This window comes from Antrostomus carolinensis, unplaced genomic scaffold (assembly GCF_000700745.2).
Source record: "Antrostomus carolinensis isolate BGI_N321 unplaced genomic scaffold, ASM70074v2 scaffold2483, whole genome shotgun sequence".
NCBI lineage: Eukaryota > Metazoa > Chordata > Aves > Caprimulgiformes > Caprimulgidae > Antrostomus > Antrostomus carolinensis.
The window spans coordinates 40,221-61,488 of record NW_010307066.1 but is presented as its reverse complement, the minus strand read 5'-3'; the positions used below and the strand labels follow the sequence as shown (position 1 = coordinate 61,488).

Genomic DNA, 21,268 nt, shown 5'->3' with positions numbered 1-21,268 from the left:
CCAAATTCTACACATGCGCTGTGCTTATTCCAGACACAATGAACTCTAAGGAAGAGTGATGAGAAGTTGGCACCTCTGCTACAGAGGTGCTGTCGTGAGTTGTCTGTTGTGTATTACATGGCAAGAAGGATGCTTGTAACCAAATAAATAACACACTGGGAAGGTACAAACAGCCCTTCTGTTTTCTTCTGTGAATTCTGTATTGAGTATATTACATGCAGAGTGATATCTACTCATAGTATACATTTGTATATTACTTTTACAGTATTTTTAGAATCTTTTGCATAGCAACTTCTCTTACAGGGAACTGGATCTTTGCCAAAGAATTTAGCTCCACTTGGAGACAGTGAAGTCTTGTTCTGCATGAATGAAATCATTGCTAGATGAGAAATCCTACTTTGCATTGAACTCTTCTGCTGGTTCAAAGACTCCTCCTGAGTCAAGCGAGCAGCAGAGTTGTTTGAAGGTTTTGAATAAAAACCATTCTTTGTAGAGAGAAAAAAAATCCAGAATGAAAATTTTCATGCATATTAGAAGACTTGCACACTAAAAATAAAATTCAGAATAATAACAGCATTATTAAAAGGGAAGGTAGTTATTATATTTTATGACAAAAAAAACTGAGCTTGGACTCAAGACTTCACAAACCTCTGCTGGCTTGAAGAAGGGACCCTGCAGTTGCTGAGGATTATACAAAAAAATGTTTCAGATTGGAAACACAGCAACCGTTTCTCACCCTACTTTAACTTTTGGAGTGTGCTGCATTCCCAATACCTACCTCTAGCAAATCTTAAGGCTGGTATCTGCATGTTCCCATGGCCTGTCTCAGTGAAAAAAAACATGAAGACTCCTAACAGCTTGTACAACAACAACAAGACTTCATCAATGAGAAGATAATGGTAAAAAAAAGCCCAAAAAACTGATAACCTTTTGGATACTCCCAGATTCCTCTTCTTGTTGTTATCTGTTTTGTTGGGAAACAATTAACATGTGCATTATATGCATTCTCTAGATATGACAAATGACTATATGTGAAGAATATATTGACCCGATTCAATTACAACATCCATCAGCATATTATGTGTGTTGTTGTAGTTCCTTTTCAATAAATCTCCTAGAACACCTTATGCAAGCTAATCACAACGCCTCCCATTCTGTATATGCTGTATATCCTTACAGAGAAAAATGTCTTTTTTTATGCAATAGATTTAATATTTACATATTTGTATTCTTATTTTATAAAGAAATTTGGTGTGTAAGGGCAGGGGAAGGGGACATTATTTTATACCTATGACCTGATCCTCCAAACCTATACTTACATGAATACCTTTGATTTCAGGAATGTAGATTTTGTAGGGTAGGATATTGAACTTTTAATATATGGCCTGATGCTGGTGTCCCCCATAGAAAACTTGTATTTGCTACCCAAAGCAAAACCATCTGCATACCTCAGTATGGACATTTCCTATTCTGCATATACTTAAATTCCCACCAGTGTGGGAAACAGTGAATATAATCAAGCACAGAAATTAAAAGTCATCATTTTTAAATCACAGAACTGACATTGCATTTGTCATGAGATGTCAGCTGCACTTCTGACTGAATTCTCTCCTTGTAAGTCTTGAACTCAAATAGATATGACAACAATTGCTGTTGATGGTAAAACCACATTTGACACTTACACTGGTCTGGCCTCAAAATTGTGCACCATCCAATGAAAGAGTTGACCTAAAGCTCAGATATTTTGAAAATTAGATTTTTTTCCTTAGATTATTATATTTGTAAATACATTACTAAATGTCTATTCCATTACTGAAATGGCTGGCCTAGTTTATTAGATTTCTAATTACACTATATCTTTAGATGGTTTTAAAACAATTTCAATGTATTACAGCATTCTCTTGAATGAAAATGAGAAACAAAGTATGCCAGAATTGATTGTAATTGTGAAATTATGAAGAGGACTAAGATAAGAAAAATAGGCTTACCCTGAACTACAGAAACAGTTCCATAAACCTTGACCATGGCTCCAAAGCAAGCGATTAAATACACGGTTAAAGAGACGGTACAGATGTAAATTTTCAATGTCTGGAGCCTTCCAGACACGCTGTAGAACTGCACGAACACTTGTCTTGACTATATCCAAAACCTAGGAAAGAGTATTCCAACCAAATCAAAGCAAAGGCATATTGCAAAACCTAAAACCAACTGTTAGCTGATTAACTGCACACACAGATAACTGCATAGCTATAAATTCCCACAGATGTGCGTGTTTCATTTCTGTGCATTCATCAGCAAACTTTTATGATACACTTTTTCTGTCAATAACATTTTGCGAAACAAAATATTTTATTTTATTAAGTAAAATATTAAATAAAATATTAAAATATTTTATTTTTATTACAGAAAAGTTCATTTCTACTTTTGTCAGTCTGTTCAATACTAGCTCATTTAAATGACAAAAAGTTTAAAAAGAAATAAAATGGACGCAATAACAGACTAGAAGCAACATAATTAACAACCCAAATATTATATACTCTTCCTTTTAAAATACTATCTGTTTTATAAAGAACTAAAATATCCTGAAGAGCTACAAGCTGCTTTTAGTTTAATGTCTGTTGAATCTCAGTGTTACCCTAGATCAAACCATTTTAGTTTACCTTTTATGCAGGAAACAGTGTCGTGAAATCAGTAAGTAAGAAAATAACCAGCAAGATATTTAAAATAACAATGTTTATAGAAATGTAATGGATTTATTATATACAGACTACATTTAAAGGCAAGTGTGTAAAGATGTGGGTGAACAAAATGCATTCAGTATAGCACTGAGAGTTTTACCCAGTGAGTCTTAGCTACTTGGTGCACACACACACTTATAGTCAGTCACACCCAACTCATTAGAGTCCTCTTTGATGCACCTTTGCACATCCCACCAAGTTAGGACAGGGAAGGTAGGATTCATCTTGCCTGCTTTTAAACATCTGTACATTCTCTTAAGTCAGGCCTCTAGGTTCCCTCCACAATCCCTGGAGAGAAATAGGCTGCAGAGTGTCTTGGTTTCTGTCTCTTTAGATATTATCAGTACAACTGGGAATAGTGTTGTGATTGAAGTAGTAGTTAGGTCACACACCAGCACTCTGAACAGTGCAAAATCTGTCCTAAAAACAAGTCTATGGTGCATGTAACCTAATAACAAAAAAGTCAATGTGATTTCCTGTACAGGAGACACCCTTACTGTCTCTTTCGCAAAACAGTATCTTCCAAAAAACCAGTCAGACTCAATGGGTGGTGAACCAATGGAGGTATTTACTTATTTGGCATAAGGTGTTGCAAATTCTAAGATTTAGAAGGTACCATGCTTGCCAGGAAACTTTCAGGTGTACATGACAAACTGATTCACACAGTTAAACATCTGACTCTCAAAAGGTAAATGAGATTTAGTAAAACAGTAAAGTATGGAAGCATGGTATAGAACTTCTATTTATTGGTCCTGCATAACAAACTGTTGTTTGTAAATAGTCTGGTTAGACATGGTGAAGGAAACAAAGCATAAAGAAACAAAATGCTTGCAATAGCACAATGGAGCTGTGCAGTAAAGAGAAATGCTTAATGGGCAGAAAATCCATAGACACCTAATAATGACAACCTCGATGAAATATGTAATTTACATGTTATTTAAGCTCTTTTTTGAAGACCTAGGATTAGTCTGCATGCATAGGTCTTGCGCTAGTTCCGTACACTTATGCATCCAATGTCAATACAATGCTGTCCTCTGTTGGGAACTTTTACAAATGCAGGTGTCTTGCACACTAAAACCAAACCTATGGTCTCTTCCTCCCAAAGAGTGAGATAAAGAGAGTAGTAAAATTATAACCTAAGAATGGTGTTCTTGTTTAGTGACTGCAGGAGCTAAACCCAGGTTTTGGCCTACCCTACGCTTATGGAATGGGTCCAGATTTTCCGACATTCCCTTAGCAGCATTAGCCTACTCTCTTAATGCTTCTCAAGCAGCCATTTCCTTGTGTCCAACCTGACTAAAGCTTTCACACACAAATGGCCAGTAGCTGTGATTGTAAACATCTATTTCAACCAACTAAGTCCCTAAATCACATGAAGGGTCAACCATACATTTCTTTGCAATGTTATACTGACTAATAGTAATTTTTCTCCCTGTGTAAAACAGAAAAATTACATATAGGTTCCCTCACTAGTCTAAAAGACTTGTACTAAGAACATGCCAATGTGCAGCATTAGACTGCATAGACTGGGGACAGACCTGTTGGAGAGCAGTGAAGGGGAAAGGGATCTGGGAGTCCTGGTGGACAGCAGGATGACCATGAGCCAGCACTGTGCCCTTGTGGCCAGGAAGGCCAATGGCATCCTGGGGTGCATTAGAAGGGGTGTGGTTAGTAGGTCGAGAGAGGTTCTCCTCCCCCTCTACTCTGCCCTGGTGAGGCCGCATCTGGAATATTGTGTCCAGTTCTGGGCCCCACAGTTCAGGAAGGACAGGGAACTGCTTGAGAGAGTCCAGCACAGAGCCATCGAGATGATTCAGGGAGTGGAGCATCTCCCTTATGAGGAAAGGCTGAGGCAGCTGGGTCTCTTTAGCTTGGAGAAGAGGAGGCTGAGGGGAGACCTAATTAATGTTTATAAATGTGTAAAGGGTGAGTGTCATGAGGATGGAGCCAGGCTCTTCTCAGTGATGCCCAGCGAAAGGACAAGGGGCAATGGGTGTGAGCTGGAACACAGGAGGTTCCGCTTAAACTTGAGAAAAAACTACTTTACAGTGAGGGTGACAGAGCCCTGGAACAGGCTGCCCAGGTGGGTTGTGGATTCTCCTTCCCTGGAGGCATTCAAGCCCCGCCTGGACGCCTTCCTGTGTAATTTTGTTTAGTTTCCTGCTCTGGCAGGGGGATTGGACTAGATGATCTTTTGAGGTCCCTTCCAATCCCCAACATTCTGTGATTCTGTGATTTTCTTTTACTTTAGCACCTGGAGTTGAAGAAAACTAAGGACTGAATCTTGCATCTTAGAGCAAGCTGCAGACTGCGAGGTACTTTCTTGCTCTTTTTACTGTGTTGATATCGCAAATATACCAGAGGGAAAATGTCCCAGTTAATTGTTCTTAGTTTGAAAACATGGCCTCAATCATCCATTTAAGAAAAGAGACAAGGCACTGCACAAGAGGTGGAACTTCATAAAACCTACATCCCCATTTTTCTAAGGTAATTTCCCTGGTTTGCCTTCATCGTTCTGTTTACTTTAATTTACATCATTTACTTTAACATAACCAATTATCTAGGTGTAACAAAACAAGATGTTATGAAAGAGCATATTCAAAACAAGATGTACAGACCCTCTGGTAACCTTCAAAACACTTTCAAAGAAATTATGTAAAGTGATGTAACACAAAGCAGTCACAACTCCTCCCATAGAAAAGTCTCCTTTTTTCTAAAAGTCTCGGGAGACTAAATTTCATTTTAGCATGTATCAATTTCATCAGTTTACTCTCAACTTGCTTCTAAACACCTCCTGTACCACTGCTGTAATGCTGAAATATTAGACACTAAGAATATGACCTGGAGTTTAATTTTTCTACATCATATTGAATAATTCTTAGGAAAATATACCTGTCAGAGGTGAAATCTAATACATTGCTCAGGTATTTTCTTCTCATGTTTTAGAACTTCCCAGTAAGTATAGTGAAGGAGACTGAGTTTCTGGTTTGTATTTCACAAAGTTGCAGAAGGTACCTTTGAGACAGATTCCTTACTTGCATAAATATCCTCCACCTTGAGCTCATTTCTCCTTTACCCACCCCACCGGAATATAAAACATACTCCTTTCAAATCAACAAAAGCTTACACATTTGGCAGTCCTCAGCTGCAATGTCATTGTCAAAGTTAATCCGTTTTTATAAACTACCCTTCTAAGAATAACTATCTGATTGCTTGAAGGGATTGCGGTTAAAAGCAGTTTAAAATAAAAAGGCAAATCATTTCCAGTGCAAGCAAAGATGAAGGGCCCACTAGTGCTTCAGGAATTACAAGTCTCCTAAGTTGTAAAAGACATCCTCACAAGGAAAGCAAAAAAATCCACATTTCTGATTGTGAAGCTTTTGCTAATAATGACCTGGCATATCAACCTGTATCATCCTGACTTTGTACATGTGCCCTTAGTTTTACATGACTGTCAGTCAAACAAAGGACAGAACTACTCTTTATTGTAGGCTTTCTGAAATAATGCTTAAAGGAGAAAATTCTGACTAAATTGAAAAGAAAGTAAAAAAACCCAAAAAACCCACAACAAATCAAAAAAAAAAACCCAACAACCCCCCAACCAGACAGACACAGGTAAATTAAGCCAGGTGGTCAAAAGGAGCTTAGGAAGGGCAATTGAAGAATGTATAGTAAACGGCCTCAGTCCCTCAAAGAGTAAATTTATCACTCTCCCTGTGGCAAGTCCTTCCCATAGTTTTGGGGAATGACCTATGAGGAAGGATGGAAAGAGACACCTTAACCAATCTTGTGTGAAAGCCCTGTATCTCAGTTGCAACGATGGGCCCAACCTGGTGGCATCTTTCCACACTTGTGGCATCATAGATTAAAGAAATTAATTCTAGCAACATGTCTCCTACCAGTTCTATCTGTCCCAAAGATTCCTACTGAGAAAATGAGATCTCAGTTGCAGCACCAATAAGAATTTCAGGCTCTGTTATCTATCCCTCCCCCCCTCCTAGCAGCTCTTCCTCCATAGCACCATTTTCTACAAGCCCCCACTAAGACTCTTTCTGGTTTTGGGCAAAAGGCTACAACTGTCACATGCACACAATAGAAAAGACCTATATGCATGCATGTTAGGATTACAGTACTCTTTCCTATAATTAAAAAGAAATAAGAGATCATTTTAAGCAAAGGACTATTCAGCAGAACAGCTGTAGATACCAAATAAAAAACGACACAATTTCAGCCAATGAAGCTGATAATTCTTCTGATTCCTGTCAATGGCACAAGAAATAATTCTGTTAAATTACAGACATGTGCTGCCATTTGACATGGTTTGAGAAAAATATTAAATTATAGCCTCCTTCATTTCCAAGTTCTTCTTCAGTTTATCATGTCTAATTTTGTTTTAGAAATCTGTGTGAACACATATTCCATTTAATATCTGAACTTAACTTGAATAGCCAAATATATTTCTATCATATGACATCATCTTCCATGGTCATTTTCTCTGTCCAGTATGAAAATAAAAGCATTTGATGCAATATTCAATAAAATATAATTTGAAAGACTGAGAATCATACTGCTGATTTTATAAAAAGTAATTTGAGATGAGACTCTGAACTCATTCTTCCATTCTTCTACAACAATCTACCAACCTGTTCCAATTATAATATTTATCACATATGCAGCATTTTGATTGTTACTTTCTTTTATGGTCTACAAAAATAGATTGTGAAACTGAGACATACAGAGATTAAATGCCTGGAACTGATATGCTAATCCGCATAATGTGTCAGTGACTGATGCAGAAGACGACCCAAAATACTGCTTTAGGGGCACCAAAGTATTAATAATAGATATAACTTCTGCTACATTAAGGAAAATAAATATAACACTGGGAAGATTATTTTGACTGACATATGACATACAGATATGACTGACATACTACTATACGTCAGGTTTTAAACAGATTAAAAACTCTTTAGATGCTATGCACAACAGTAGCTCCTAGATAGCAGATAAGTGAAGACAGAATTATAAACAAACATAATTAGTCCTTTGCAAGACTAAACCAGTTAGTTGGAACATTTTAACAATGTCAATAATCTTCACTTGGCAGGTCTATTTTTTATTCAGCATTACCTGTTGTAATACTGTGGGTCAAAGACTCAAATAAACAAGGGTAATATCACTAACTCTAATGGAGTTTTAATATGCCTGGTCTGAAACTGCTGACTGGTTTATCTCTTATCAATCAAATCTGCTGAATCAATACACTTCTGAGAATGTTTGCTAAAAATTAGGTATGAAAGCACTAATAATTTATTTGTTTGCTTTTCTTTCAGCAGACTAATTTTTTAAGAAATTCTTTTTTTATATTAAATTCCAGGATAATTATGCTTGTCTAAATATGGAGCAATATAATTTCCTGCAATGGAATTAATTCATATATATGTTAGTATTAATAGTCAGTATTTTAGTATCTCAAGTCACTCCCAGCTACTGCTGACCACCAGTAGATAGAAATACTGCTATGTGTCTACTTCAGATGATCTTCAGAAAATGAAGTATGTCACTTACTTTTCGTTGCTTTACAGAATCCAGTTTTACCAACCAATAGGATGCCACTTTTGTTTTATGATACTTCCAATTATCCATAATCTGTAGTCATTGTGAAACACAAGATAAAAGAAATACACATAAAAACAGCTGAAATACGGCGTTTCATTCATGAGCATTCCTAATGCTAAAAAGTCTGAGCATCTAGAAGACCACTGTGAAAACAACTTTCCTCAAAAAGAATAGAAAAATATTTGTAAATTTACGTGGGGGAATGTTTGCAAAGACATGTGCAATCTTTCTGTTTAATCACACCCTCTTTTCCACCTGATTTTGACAGCTGTACATTACAAAGCAGGGAGAAACTTGACTGATTCAGCTCAAATTCCTTGAACACAGCAAAAAGTTCAGTAATGCCTAACTGTTAATCTATTTAACTAATGAGGAGTTTTGCTGCATGAAGGACATTAGACATACCTTGAAAACATCCTTGCTATAAATGATCATATATGAACTGCAATACTCTCTTTTCATGATGTCTAAGTGCTACCAAAATAGCTGGAGCTGTGAACATACATTTTTATTTTCCTTTTGTTATTTTATCTTTCTATTCTATTCCAGACCTACAAGTTCTGCCTCACTGAAAACTAATATAGCATTACTTGTTTCATTCCATGATGAAATTTATAACATCTATAAAAGGATTCTGCAATAACAAAGTGCATTTATAACCATGCTAACCATGTTGTATGAGAAAGCACCACTAGATGGAGTGCATAGGCAAAGACACTCCCATACATCCATAAAGGCACACATACTCTTACATTTCTGAAGGAGAAAATTTAATGAAGCATTTTATTTCTGATTCTAAGATAAGAAAATAAATATGCCAGTTATTAATGCTATCTTCCAGAATCACCCAAATCAGCTATCATTACAGGAGAATTCCTTTTCTTTGTGACGTAGTTGCACAGGTTACTAGAGACATAATCAACATTTTGAAAGCCCACAGAGCAAAGGACATTTCCAACCAAATAATGAGTTGGATTAATTTTAACACACCATGGACTGTGTTTACTATGTCAGAACACAGGTGTTAATTTAAATTACTAGATCCCTCCATATCTCTCCTAGACTGAGAAAAGAACTTTTATCTTCATTGTATTCCTTTTCCAAGCTGATGTCAGTTTCTTTGTACGAGATATTTAAAAGAGATTTAGATACCATCTATTTTCTGCCCATATATCTGAATAGTAGGCGTTGCTTTTTAATTGCCCTTTAGATCAGACATTGTTTCACAAGTCTGATACCAAATGATGAGGCTCAGGACAATGGTGGATGTAAGAAAGGGTAAGCTGGGAAATTAGAAGAGACAAAAAGAGCGTGAACTGGTGTTCTTTATGACTAGCAAAAGTCCAGTTTGCCTTGCAGCATACCATTCTGAGTTCTCTAGTATGCCTATTCAAGAGCAAGTTAAACATGTCAGGTTCTATACTAACAAAATCAGATGAAATATAAACTGTTAATGAATTGTAACGTTATTCTTAGCTTGGTTAAAAGTTTGAACTTTCTCCACAATGAAAAACTGAGTTTTCGTAACCTACCTGATTGTTTCTCAAATATTTTATAAAGACATAGGAATGTTTTCAGTGCTGCTCCTTTAAGGTCACAAAGTATGCAAAGCTCTAAGCGTTTGAAATCTTTTTAATTATGCTGAGTTATTGAAGTTTTAAGGCCACAGGAGCTCATGAATCATAAATGGAGCTTTCCACTTTCCTTCATTTTAGTGGCCTAAACAGTGTCTAGCCTGTAATTCTTCTTTCTTATTTATAGATACTTACATCTTCTATAATTAATTCTGATTCTTCATCTGTTTTACCTGGGAACTTCATTCTCATGTCATTGATAATGAGAAGAGTCTCTTTTGTCAAAGCAACTTCTTGTTCTTTCGTTTTCTGTTGCAGCAAAGACTCACTCTAAAAACCAGTATGAAGCAGAGGAAGAATTTCAGACATGTCATTAGATCACATTACAAAGATATTTCCTGACAAATATAAATTCTAAATAGGGTGACATAAAATATGTTATTAAAGCAGAGAGACATAATATTTAATACATAACTAATATACACACATATGCCTCATGTACGCTAATGCATTGCCATTACTTAGAGTTATCAAGAAATTCAAGAAAAACAGTTCAAATGTAAGCTAGTTTGAAACAAAATAAACAAACACTTGATATTTATGATGCCCACCACTGAAAATATAAATTTGAGATTTCAATAACAGTCTTTTTACTTAAATTGAACATAATGAAAAGAACCTATTAGTCATGAAAAACCTTCTTTTCTGTTCTTCACTGCAACAATTTAACAGAAACAGGCAATTGTATGTCATTGTGCCAAGAATTCAGGAAGCATTAAAAAGTAACAACACTTTGCTCCTCCTCTGGTCAGTGGGAGTCCTGACAGTGTCTTCAGTTGTCCATGATTTTGTTTAATTTATCAGTGCTTTTTATATCAACACTAACTTGAACCCCTACAGTGTCTGCGTAAGACCATCTCTGAAGGGGCTTGGGGTTTTCTTTAAGTCTTAGACTCTGTTTAGAAATATTTCTGATCCTCCTTCTTTACTTCTGCATACTTCTGCCTTTGCAAGATAACGTGGGTTTAATTTTATATTTTTCAAGACTGAAATGCAAAATTTTTAGGCATTTCTATATCTTTGTGTTTTGTAAGAACTAGAATACCTACTTAAGGATATTCTTGCTTATGCAAGTGATAAATATTTTCAATCATAACAAAATATTCTGCTATAAGATATATAATAATGTGGCCTAAATAAGACAGCAAATATAAACAAAAGTGGATTTGAAAATAACTGCTATAATAATGTGTCTTTAATTCCCAAATGTAAATAGCTTATTCTAAACTTAGTTTCCATACCTTTACTACATTTGGATCTCAGCAGCCTCCAAAAATGGCAATATACTGCTCTTTCCTTGCCCAAAGGATAGATAAACTAATACTTTATCATGCATAAATGGTTTCTTCTTAGTAAGTTACAGTTTATCAATTTTAATTTTATTATAGCAGTAATATATAGTATATTATTCTTAGTTGCAAAAATAATTATGAACAGAGTTCCATCCACAATACAGTGCTAAATTACGAGTAGTTCTTATCCATTCTGTAAGTAATTTTATTCACATTATTTTAAGAAGCATGACCTAAGCTCTATCACCCAACATAATTGTTCTGCATATCAAGATCATTTCTTTGGTGGAGCTTTCTCAATGAAAAAGAGTATGGTTTCTTACTAATGTTAATTTAAGTGAGTAGCCCATTTTTAATGTCAGATGCTGAGAGACTGTTTTTAATCTTTCAGTAATTTGTATTTGATATAGAGTTAATGTGAATAGAAAAATCTATATTAGCCCTGTCTCATTAATCTCTCCAAGTACATCTTGATGATAAAAGGGTACTTTTTAAACTTGAGATAGCTAATGTGATAATAAATACCTTTAACACGTTATGGTGAAGACACAATCTTAATGTCTTTCCAATTCTATTAGCTGACTTTAAAGATGGAAAACTGTATTAAGGAATATTTCACAAGATGTCAGCACACAATTTTAAAAGGATCCTTTCTCATCATTTAGACAAAGCCTCACAGGCAAAACAGACAATGAGCATTCTATTGGATAAAAATGATGATTAGAGATAGTAAATACTATGAAGCAAGTTAATTAGCATTACAAAAGGATTTCTCACAATCAAAGCTCACCACAATAGGGAAAGGCTGCAAATATGGGTTAAAAGTCCCAATTTGTTTTGCCCTATCTCCAGATGAAATAGGTCAGGCACTAAGGCACAAATAGAAAGGCACTGGCACCAGTACCCAGTACAGTACTGAATGAGGTTAGGGACCGATCCCAGTAAACACTGCGTAGGGATACGTGGATATGTGGTTCACCACGCAAACACAAGAAATGCCTGAGTTGTGAAGGAGATACCAAACAGGATGATAGCCTGGTCACAAAATGAAAAAGTGTATGTTTCAAAAGTACATTGTGAAATCGCAGCTAACCACTCAAATTCTAAACAGCTAAAAGTGTTTAATCTTATCTATTTACTCTATTAATTATTTAGGTAGACCACATGTTTCTAAATGCTTGTCTGTCTCAGGGACAGGCTTCAAAATGAAAGAAGTTTTATCTTCACTTTAAAAAAAATAGATGGCTTCTGAGACAGTTATTGGAGTGGCAAATCCTAAAGATGACAAGAACTATCTATAAATCTTAAATTGTTCACTTTGGAAGTAGAGCTCTACTGCAGTGGTATAGTGTACAAGAATTATGTACAGTATTTACACTTTCTTCTACAATGGACACCCATACAAAGTCTTACTAATGTTTTATTCTGGTACAATGTATTTACCCTTGGAGTATACAGTGGTTTTGAAATATTGATGTATTTTTGTTACTGTAAAGATTTTGAACGTAGATACATCCTTAATTCAGAACCAGCAGTCCCCAAATAAATCACAGAAACTTTTTAGGAGAGGTAAAAATTCTTTCAATCTTCAAAAAGCTGTCACAAAGACTCTAAGATTTCCACTCTCACAAAATGTGATGTCTGTATTGCTGCACGAGAAGCACTGAAACATCACAGCTAGTGCTCACTGTAAGTCATATGCAGGTCTAGTCATATGCATAGCTCTTATATTGCTGTTGAATATAGTACCTCCGGTTTTCTGACACTGTAAAACTTAGGAATGTATTTATTGAATTTTAGCGAAATGGAAAACATTTTGAATGCAACTGCTGTGTTAACTCACCCCTGAAGAGTTCATAGTTGCCAAGCTCGGTGCCTGAGAAACTCTGGCTGAGGATGGACTGCGATTTAAAGAATGAGACCTATTGACTGAGGATGCACGCTGGATTTGCAGAGACGCTTTGGCTGAAAAGGGACGTTGCTCAGCTGCCTGTGACTGCATAGTCAATATTGATATTGAACGAGGGCAGCTTACAGAACGCCTTATTGGACCTGTGGATGATGTGTGGGATGAATATGATGGATGTTTTATATTTTTAATCGAAGATTTCCAGTTCATTCTACCTGCAGACAAATTAAATAAATGATGCAATTATTTATCATTCTTTTAATACTGATTTTTCAGTCTTTGTAACTAAAAACATACATAACCAATGTGTGCATATACTTTGTACTATAATGTATGTTGACTAACAACTATATGTAGCACTCAGTCATGTCAGATCCTCTAATAATACATACTTGACATACTCTACAAGAACATTTATTTCTTCCTCATAGTCAGCTTTAATCAGGTAGAGTCCAGTCCTCTATAACATACATCAGATTTATGACAGAGTGCATATGCTCTATAGGTCAAAAAGTATGTGGCTACTATGTGTGGCATCCTGACTGTAAGAATATGGAAGCAGGAGGGAAAATTTGGTTGATGGAGCCCATGTTTGTAGATCTGGTCTCCCTTATCTGCTCCTGCACAGCTGTACAGCTTTTTAATTCAGTCTCTGCTAAAGAAAGGATGTTGCTATGAAAAATTAAATTTTAGAAGCTGCATTGTATGTATGCAATTACATGATTAAATTCTTTAAGACAATAGACTGATAAAATAAAAAAAACCATGCTATATCGACCATGTTCAACAGAACATGCTCACACTAATGCTCTGCAGCAAGCATGAAAACAATCACACAAAAAAAACCCCAAAACTGTGCAGAGATCTCATCTGGAATATATTACCTTCTATATGTCTCCAGATACATTTCTTTATAGTTTCTGTATTTCAGCAAATTCAAGCTTAATAAGATTACCTTTTATAGGGGAAAATAATAACAATCTGCTAAAAAGAAAAAAAATCTAAAAGCAAAGAGGAACATTCACACCATTTCCAAGTATAGCCCAGGTGTATTTTCTCTTTAGCATTCCTAGTAAAAGAATATTAATTTTTTCCTCTGTAAAATATTCATTATTTTACAAAATATTTTAAAGAAGGCGAAACAAGCAAATGAGCATTTAACAAATGTTGATATATTCTAAAATACTGAAGCATTTTATATAACTCATCATGAATGCCAGAAAATTTATCATTTAACCTACCTGATCGTTCCAAAGATTTGTATTTATTTTCAAGATCATATGAAACTTTCTTCTCTTTTTTTTCATTATGATCTTCCTTTTCCATTTCTTCTCCCGATTCTGACAGGCTGCTACCACTGTCACAGCTACTAGCACTATCGTAGTTCTTCAGTTTTCTTAAGGGCTGTGCACTTTCTGGCATTGAACACAAAGGCTAAAGAAAAAAAGAAAAAGAAAACACACAAGAGATTAAATTCTCTCGTAATCCCAAAAGAACGCTTTACTATCACACTAGCTCCCTGATTCAGGCAGGTCCCTTTGTACATATTTGAACTCTCCCAAATTAAACTGGAAGATTGTCCTTAATTTAAAAATAAATACTTAAACATTTCATTAAATTCATTACACAGAAATCCTAATCTTTCTCACATGAAGAGCAGCATAACATAGCAAGGGAGGGGAAAAAAAGTTCTAGTTCAAGTATGACTTACACTACCAGACACTGAATTGTAGTTTGAAATCATACATCAAGTGATACAGAATACCATTTACAATCAGTTTCAATCCCTCACTGATATTTGCAATAACTGAAGCTATAGTTTAACAATGGTCAATGTGAAGTAAAGAAATACCTCAGAGAACTTTGGCTGGTACAGTTCTGAAAAAGAAAGTGATTAATCCACATCCTGCAGAAAGCAGAAACTGGAAGAATATAGCAAGCTATGCTAGGTGTATTTGGTGTCCCATGTGCACATGGGATTCACTGTCATTAGGTAATTAATCTTGTGCTATTACCAAGAATACTACAAGACAAAAAACCAAAAAGTAGGAGACAGAAACTGACACAAGAATTTAAACTAGAAACGATAATTTTTCTTCTTCCATCTACCATTAGGCAGACAAGAAATATGCAATATCTTCCATTATATCTGTTTTCCTAAGAAGGTTCATGTGATCACTTTTTTCCCCCTACACATTTTCTTTCTTTCCAGTACCTCTCAGCTATAAGAAGCTATGGTGATGGCCCCACCTTCCTAATCATCTAATGGACTGCAACTAAAACTCAGATTAAAAAAAAATAGTATCATAATTTCTGAACATATTTTGGGCCAGAGTGAAATAGAACTCTCAGGATTAATTTAAATTGCTCTATTATCCTAGCATAATGTAATGCACCAAGATTTATTGTGAAGGGCGCTAGAACAAAGCCCCAAAGATAATGTTCCTGCAAGAATCACTCTATAACTAAATACAAGATAATGTTCCTGCAAGAATCACTCTATAACTAAATACATTCTACCTAAACTTCTATTCCAGCCAAGGAAGGAAAGAGATTTCTGCCACTAACTTAAAAGTGACAGTATGTTTATGCAAACCCATGCTATTAGACCAGATAAGGAAGAGGTGAAGTAGCATATTCCATTGAGGAGAGCCCTGGAAATTGTTCAGATTACACAAAGAATTTTTTTATATCTATCTACCTGCCAAAAGGACAAATGAAGGTGCCTCAACACTTACGCTTTCTCAAAAATAGCTGTCCTAGTAATAAAAAGCTGTGAATCATGTGACCAGACATTCCTGATGAGTTATACAAGGTATAATAAATATTTTCAATCAAAATTCACAGGGGCTTTAAGTTAAATCTCATTCTCACTTATCATATGCAAGTTTCTCACACATTCTACACTAAACAATAAGAACATCGTGACCAAGACTTCACATCAATTAATGAAGAAGAACAAAAAGAAAGGTCAAAGAAATTACAAAAAGCAATAATGACAAATAATAGCTAGATCCGAGTTTAAACTGACCTCTTAAGAAATATTTGATTGCTTAGCAGTTCTAATCACCTTGATTTTCCCTTTATGCTAACCTCATTTTTCTTTGATTAAACTCATCTGATTTTATACCAGAAGAACAAAAATAAAAGTAATTGCTCATTTCCTCTAAAATATCTGTTATTTTATTTCCTTAGTTCTTTTTCCTGCACAAGCAGGTGCAATGTGATAAACATGAGTAAACCTTACAGTGTGTAAGGATAAGGTGCCCTCTAGAGGCTTCCAACAAACCGGACATTTCCAGAGTGTATTTCTCACTCTAAATAGAATTCAGTAATATTTTAATTGCAGGCAAAAATGCTTCATTCTGGGAAATTCTTGCCTTGCTTTCTACTCTGAGCTGAAGATTCAGTGTGTTGCCAGGGTGGACTGGATTTTTTTTTCTCTTCTATAAATGAATCCACCACTGTTAAAGCACTAGCTCACAAAATCCCCATATTTGCAATGAGGTACCTGCAAATCTATCTTAATACCAGACTGGGTATGCAAATCCTTTTTCCAGTATGCACACCTGTATTAAGATGTAGCTTTTTGGATTCTTGCACAATATAAAGTACCCCTGCAAGCTCAGTAAAACTGTCAGCATTCATTTTGTACAGAAATTCCCAGATTTGTACACCATGTTCTCAGAAACATAAAGTACTGTAAAAAAAAAAAATTACATGCATCCATAAACAAATCCATCAGAGCTCAGGAACATAAATGTAGGCTCTTCTAAGCAGACTTGACCTAAAGTCTTTGCAGAATACAAGAAACATACTTATTTCAGCCAAGCCCAAACTATTTACCTTTACTGGCATACAGAGACATGCAGCGTATTTAAGGCAAAGACTTGCATGAGCTATGCACATAACCAGAAAGCATTAAGCTAAAAATAATATACATTCACTTTAAAACCATATTTTGGATATGAAACAAGCTCTAAGATATGCTGTAAAACCCTTTTAGCAAGTAAGCAAGCTACAGATACATCATAATCATAATTAATCCTTTGAGCTTCCATAGTGCCTCTTATCCCATGATCTCAAAATTCCTCAGTGGCACTAATCGATTAAAGATGAAAGCATTCTTTTGAGATAGGCTATGGATATAAAAAACATTTCACACACTGAAATCAAGCAATATCTTGTACAACAATTGTTGCCATGCGTGACATTTCCTCAAAATAGCTTAGAGAAGAAAAGAAGGATCTTGTATCCAGTTAAAATCTTAATGGTATTTAGCTGGACAAATAGTAGTTATGCTTCTCTTCATATGTAAAAAAAAAGCTAATGGCAGTCTGAGGAAGAAAATTTCCACTAGGATCAGCTAACTAAATTCCCCCTCTTAAAATTTTTAGATTACTTCTCTATAGAGTGAAATAAAAAATTGTTATCTAAAAGTCAAATACCTTAGGTCCTCGCTGCCTGGTGCATTTTCCCATTAGTTTTTCATCATCTATTTCACACTGCTCCAGAAGATCCAAAATGTCCTCCTCCTAGAAACGGGGATTTTGCTACAATTAATTCAAAGCAGGACATATCCTATCCTTCCAAAACTCAAGCACCAAACTGGCAAGAATTTGAAATTACTTTGATTACTAATTCCTGCAATAAGACTATGAACCCCTACACAGGAGGATATAAAAGTCTTTCTTCTGACACATGTTTGCAATCAACACGAATATTTAAAGTTAAAATCAAGTCTTAACATTTATTAAAGACAGAAGTCTGAAGAAAGGGTTGAACAAAGATTCCTGTAAAATTGCTGGATGATGCCAATTACAAAGATGGGAAATTATTTCTCAGATTTCAGATGAAATCGTGTTAGCTGGTTATTTCAAATGTAGCCTTTTTTCTACTGTTTATCTCTGACTACATAAGTAGGCAATCAGGCAGATTTTTTGGATGCCTTAAACTAGTGGAGCTGGTTTTATGATCTCTCTCATTCCAGTCCATACAGGTGGATGAATAGGCTAGGGACATTACTGGAGGAAGAAGGAGGCAATTACCAGCTCAAAAGCAGTTTCTGCCAACCTCTGGTTTGGCCAGGGGTAAGGCTGAGGATCAGGGAAATGGTAAAGTAGCTTAAAGCCATCTAGCCTGTCTCCACCCTGGGTCCACTGCAGTTCATCCAGATTCAAGGATCTGGCCCACAAGCTGCACAAAGAATAATAATAAAATGATGGAAACATTATCAAATGCTATTTATTAGCCATCACACACAATTAGCGTGAAACTAATCCACAAGGTCATGAGTTCCAAGATAAATAACTCCTAAAGCCAATACTTGTCCTTCAGTACCTTCATTCTTTTTAAAGGGTTGTTCATTTCCCGCTGAAGTGAAGCTGCTCTCCCCGCAAGAAATGTCTGAAAAGCTGTGGCTAACAAACTCTCATATTTTTCAAGTAATGTCTTATCATCAGGTGGGTAAATTCGCCTAAAATAGGGGAAAAAAAAAAAAAAGTTTAAGATAGAAGCTGAGCTACTTATCACACTAGAAACAAATAATGCAGCTAATTCACAGTCTCTTCTAAAATGCGTGTGCATCCCATCTGTAATAATTAGATCATATCATAAAAAATATACTCTTAACATAGTTATCTAAATTAATTTTAATTGAGTGAACACATTCATGTTTAAACCAGCAATTAGCCAGCCAAAAGAAATACCATGCAGGTCAATCCAGAGATATACCAAAACTCAGTTTTGCAGTCCTCTGGAATTTCAGTGGATGAGAATGGTGCATGCAGGTGTGAATGATTCATGAAATATTAACAAAATATTGTGTGTAAAATTCAGAGCCACAAAATAATTTGTAGTAGCAATAAAAGGACAAAAAACAGGGAAAATCTGAACAATTGTGCTGAGTTAATGGATATGATGTAAATTAAAGACTGAATACGTACTGCACTTGAATGCTAGATCCTCCAAAATAATAAACAGGAAGAAATAGATAAAATAAGAATTTTTTTTTTTTCTGGTTCACAGATGTTCAGGGTGACTCTGATTTTCCATTACAGCAGCTATGCCATTATTCTTTAAAAATCACAGGTAAGGAGATTATGACAATATGAGAAGCAGGACTTGGTGATTTATTCATGCTCATCAAGCCACAATGGGCTTTGAAAAAAATCACTCCAATCCATTTGTCATGAATGCCTGAAACACAGACAAAACTGATGAAGGTGGGAGACTAATTTCTAGTGTCTTGTAAGGAGTAATCCATACATTAATTCTGCCTGCAATGTGCAAAGCATAGGTACCATTTATATAATGTCTGGCATTATATGACTTTTATGGTTTTGTGGACCTTTTGTGAACATATTACAAGGTTCTTTTTCCTTCTTCCTTTTCAGTCTTTTCCTCCCAGAAAAGGTATCTTTCACGATGATGATGTTGCAATGAAAAAAGGATGGTTGTGATCCCATTAGACTCAAGGGCATTCTAGAGCAAACTGAAGATGGTTCCAGTCTGCATAAAACATACGTAGGAGCTCTAATCTAGTTGCAGTCAACACTTTTTAATAGTGTTGATTCTACTGCTGAAAAAGTGCCTTAGAAAATACTTTAAAGAAAGGATATTCATTTTAATATAGCTACAGCTAAAGGCCATTTCAAAGTCACATACATCCCTTTCAGTTCCTCATGAATTCACAAAAGCCTGAAAGCATGGCTCCTACTTTCACCACCCCAGGTCTCCTCCTGGAATCAGTGGGCTTCTTGTGCTTGAAGACAGACACTTGACAAAGCCAATTGCTGAACTGACATCCATAAATTAAATCAAAACCTGCTGAGGCTGATTGAGGTTTCTTTGGATTTTTATTCAGAAAGCAGTATTAAGCCATGCAGGAATACTGGCACTCAAAATTTCCATGATTCCATGGCAGCGCCTGACAGAAGCTAGTCCTACTCTGCAGGAGAACATCACAAGTAAAAAACACTGCACAATGCTCAGATAAAATTCTTCTGCATCTCCAGCCAAGATTTCTTTACTTCTCAGGCTCTGCTGATTCTTCAGCCTTTTTGCAAACATATGGTAATAAGAAAACACAAAGCTGTTCTGCCCTTTTTACATGTCCACATTCATCATTAAATGACACTTCACTTTTTCCTAAGGAAAAAAAATATTTTTGTATTTTTATTGATTTACATTAACCAAAAAGCTAAATAAAGATAACATTTGGCTCATTTTCAGTCAAGAACTGAATAAGCTACCTAAAATGTGATCAGTTAAAAAGTTAGACTTTAAAGTTATCAAAAAAGAAAAATGTATTAAAGCATCATAATGTTTCTCTTTCTTATAGTCTAAGTAGCATGAAAATAACTGCTTCATTGTGGGGAGTATTTTATATTCTAGTTCAGCTCCATATATGTAAAGAAAGGATGTAATGAAAACTGGGAATGTTACAAGAAAGACTTTTTGTAAGCAAAAGGTTAATTAATCAAAAAATGAAAGTTTCACAGAAATATCTATCTGTTTAAATGAGAACTATACTGGGAATTATAGAACATCTGCTCAAAAAAGCAGAGATGAAGAACAGTAGTAAAGGCATTCTGACTAATTCAGAATAAAAGATGTGAACTCAGACCTCCCACATCGTGGATGAATGTTGTAAAGAACAGGTAAATGCTCCCATCATCTCTTCCTATCCATACTCCATTCCCTTTCACCAAATATTCATAGGCCCTGCTTTTACTTCTCACTGAAGCAAATATCAAGAAATAATAACAATAATAATAAAAACATCATAAGACAAAGTTCTTGTTTTCTGACCAATGCCTATTATAACCAACAAGTTAAAGCTTCCCTTTGAATGTATTTTACCCAGGAATCTGAAGATACTTATGTTTAAGCCTACTAAGATCCAAAAATCAATGAAATATGAATATAGTATTTCAAATAACATTCTATCAAAAATTATGGAAGTGCCAATAAAGTTTCTGAAGTTTTGGCAAACCTCATAGATAACATTCAGGTTTGATTTTTAATAGAGGAATACTCAGATGTGATTTTTTTTTTAATAGGGGAATACTCGCA

General features: G+C 35.4%; 1 protein-coding gene across 1 annotated transcript in view; it reads right to left on the bottom strand.

Moving 5' to 3' along the window:
- TTLL7 (tubulin tyrosine ligase like 7) overlaps window positions 1–21,268 on the bottom strand; it is a 48,761-nt gene that overhangs the window by 6,115 nt on the left and 21,378 nt on the right. Inside the window, exons 12-18 of the mRNA XM_010165289.1 lie at window positions 18,533–18,668; window positions 17,641–17,727; window positions 14,434–14,626; window positions 13,127–13,335; window positions 10,127–10,261; window positions 8,307–8,387; window positions 1,989–2,149 (exon numbers count right to left, since the gene is read on the bottom strand). Of these exons, the coding sequence (XP_010163591.1) occupies window positions 1,989–2,149; window positions 8,307–8,387; window positions 10,127–10,261; window positions 13,127–13,335; window positions 14,434–14,626; window positions 17,641–17,727; window positions 18,533–18,668 (1,002 nt within the window). The remainder of the gene's footprint in view (window positions 1–1,988; window positions 2,150–8,306; window positions 8,388–10,126; window positions 10,262–13,126; window positions 13,336–14,433; window positions 14,627–17,640; window positions 17,728–18,532; window positions 18,669–21,268) is intronic.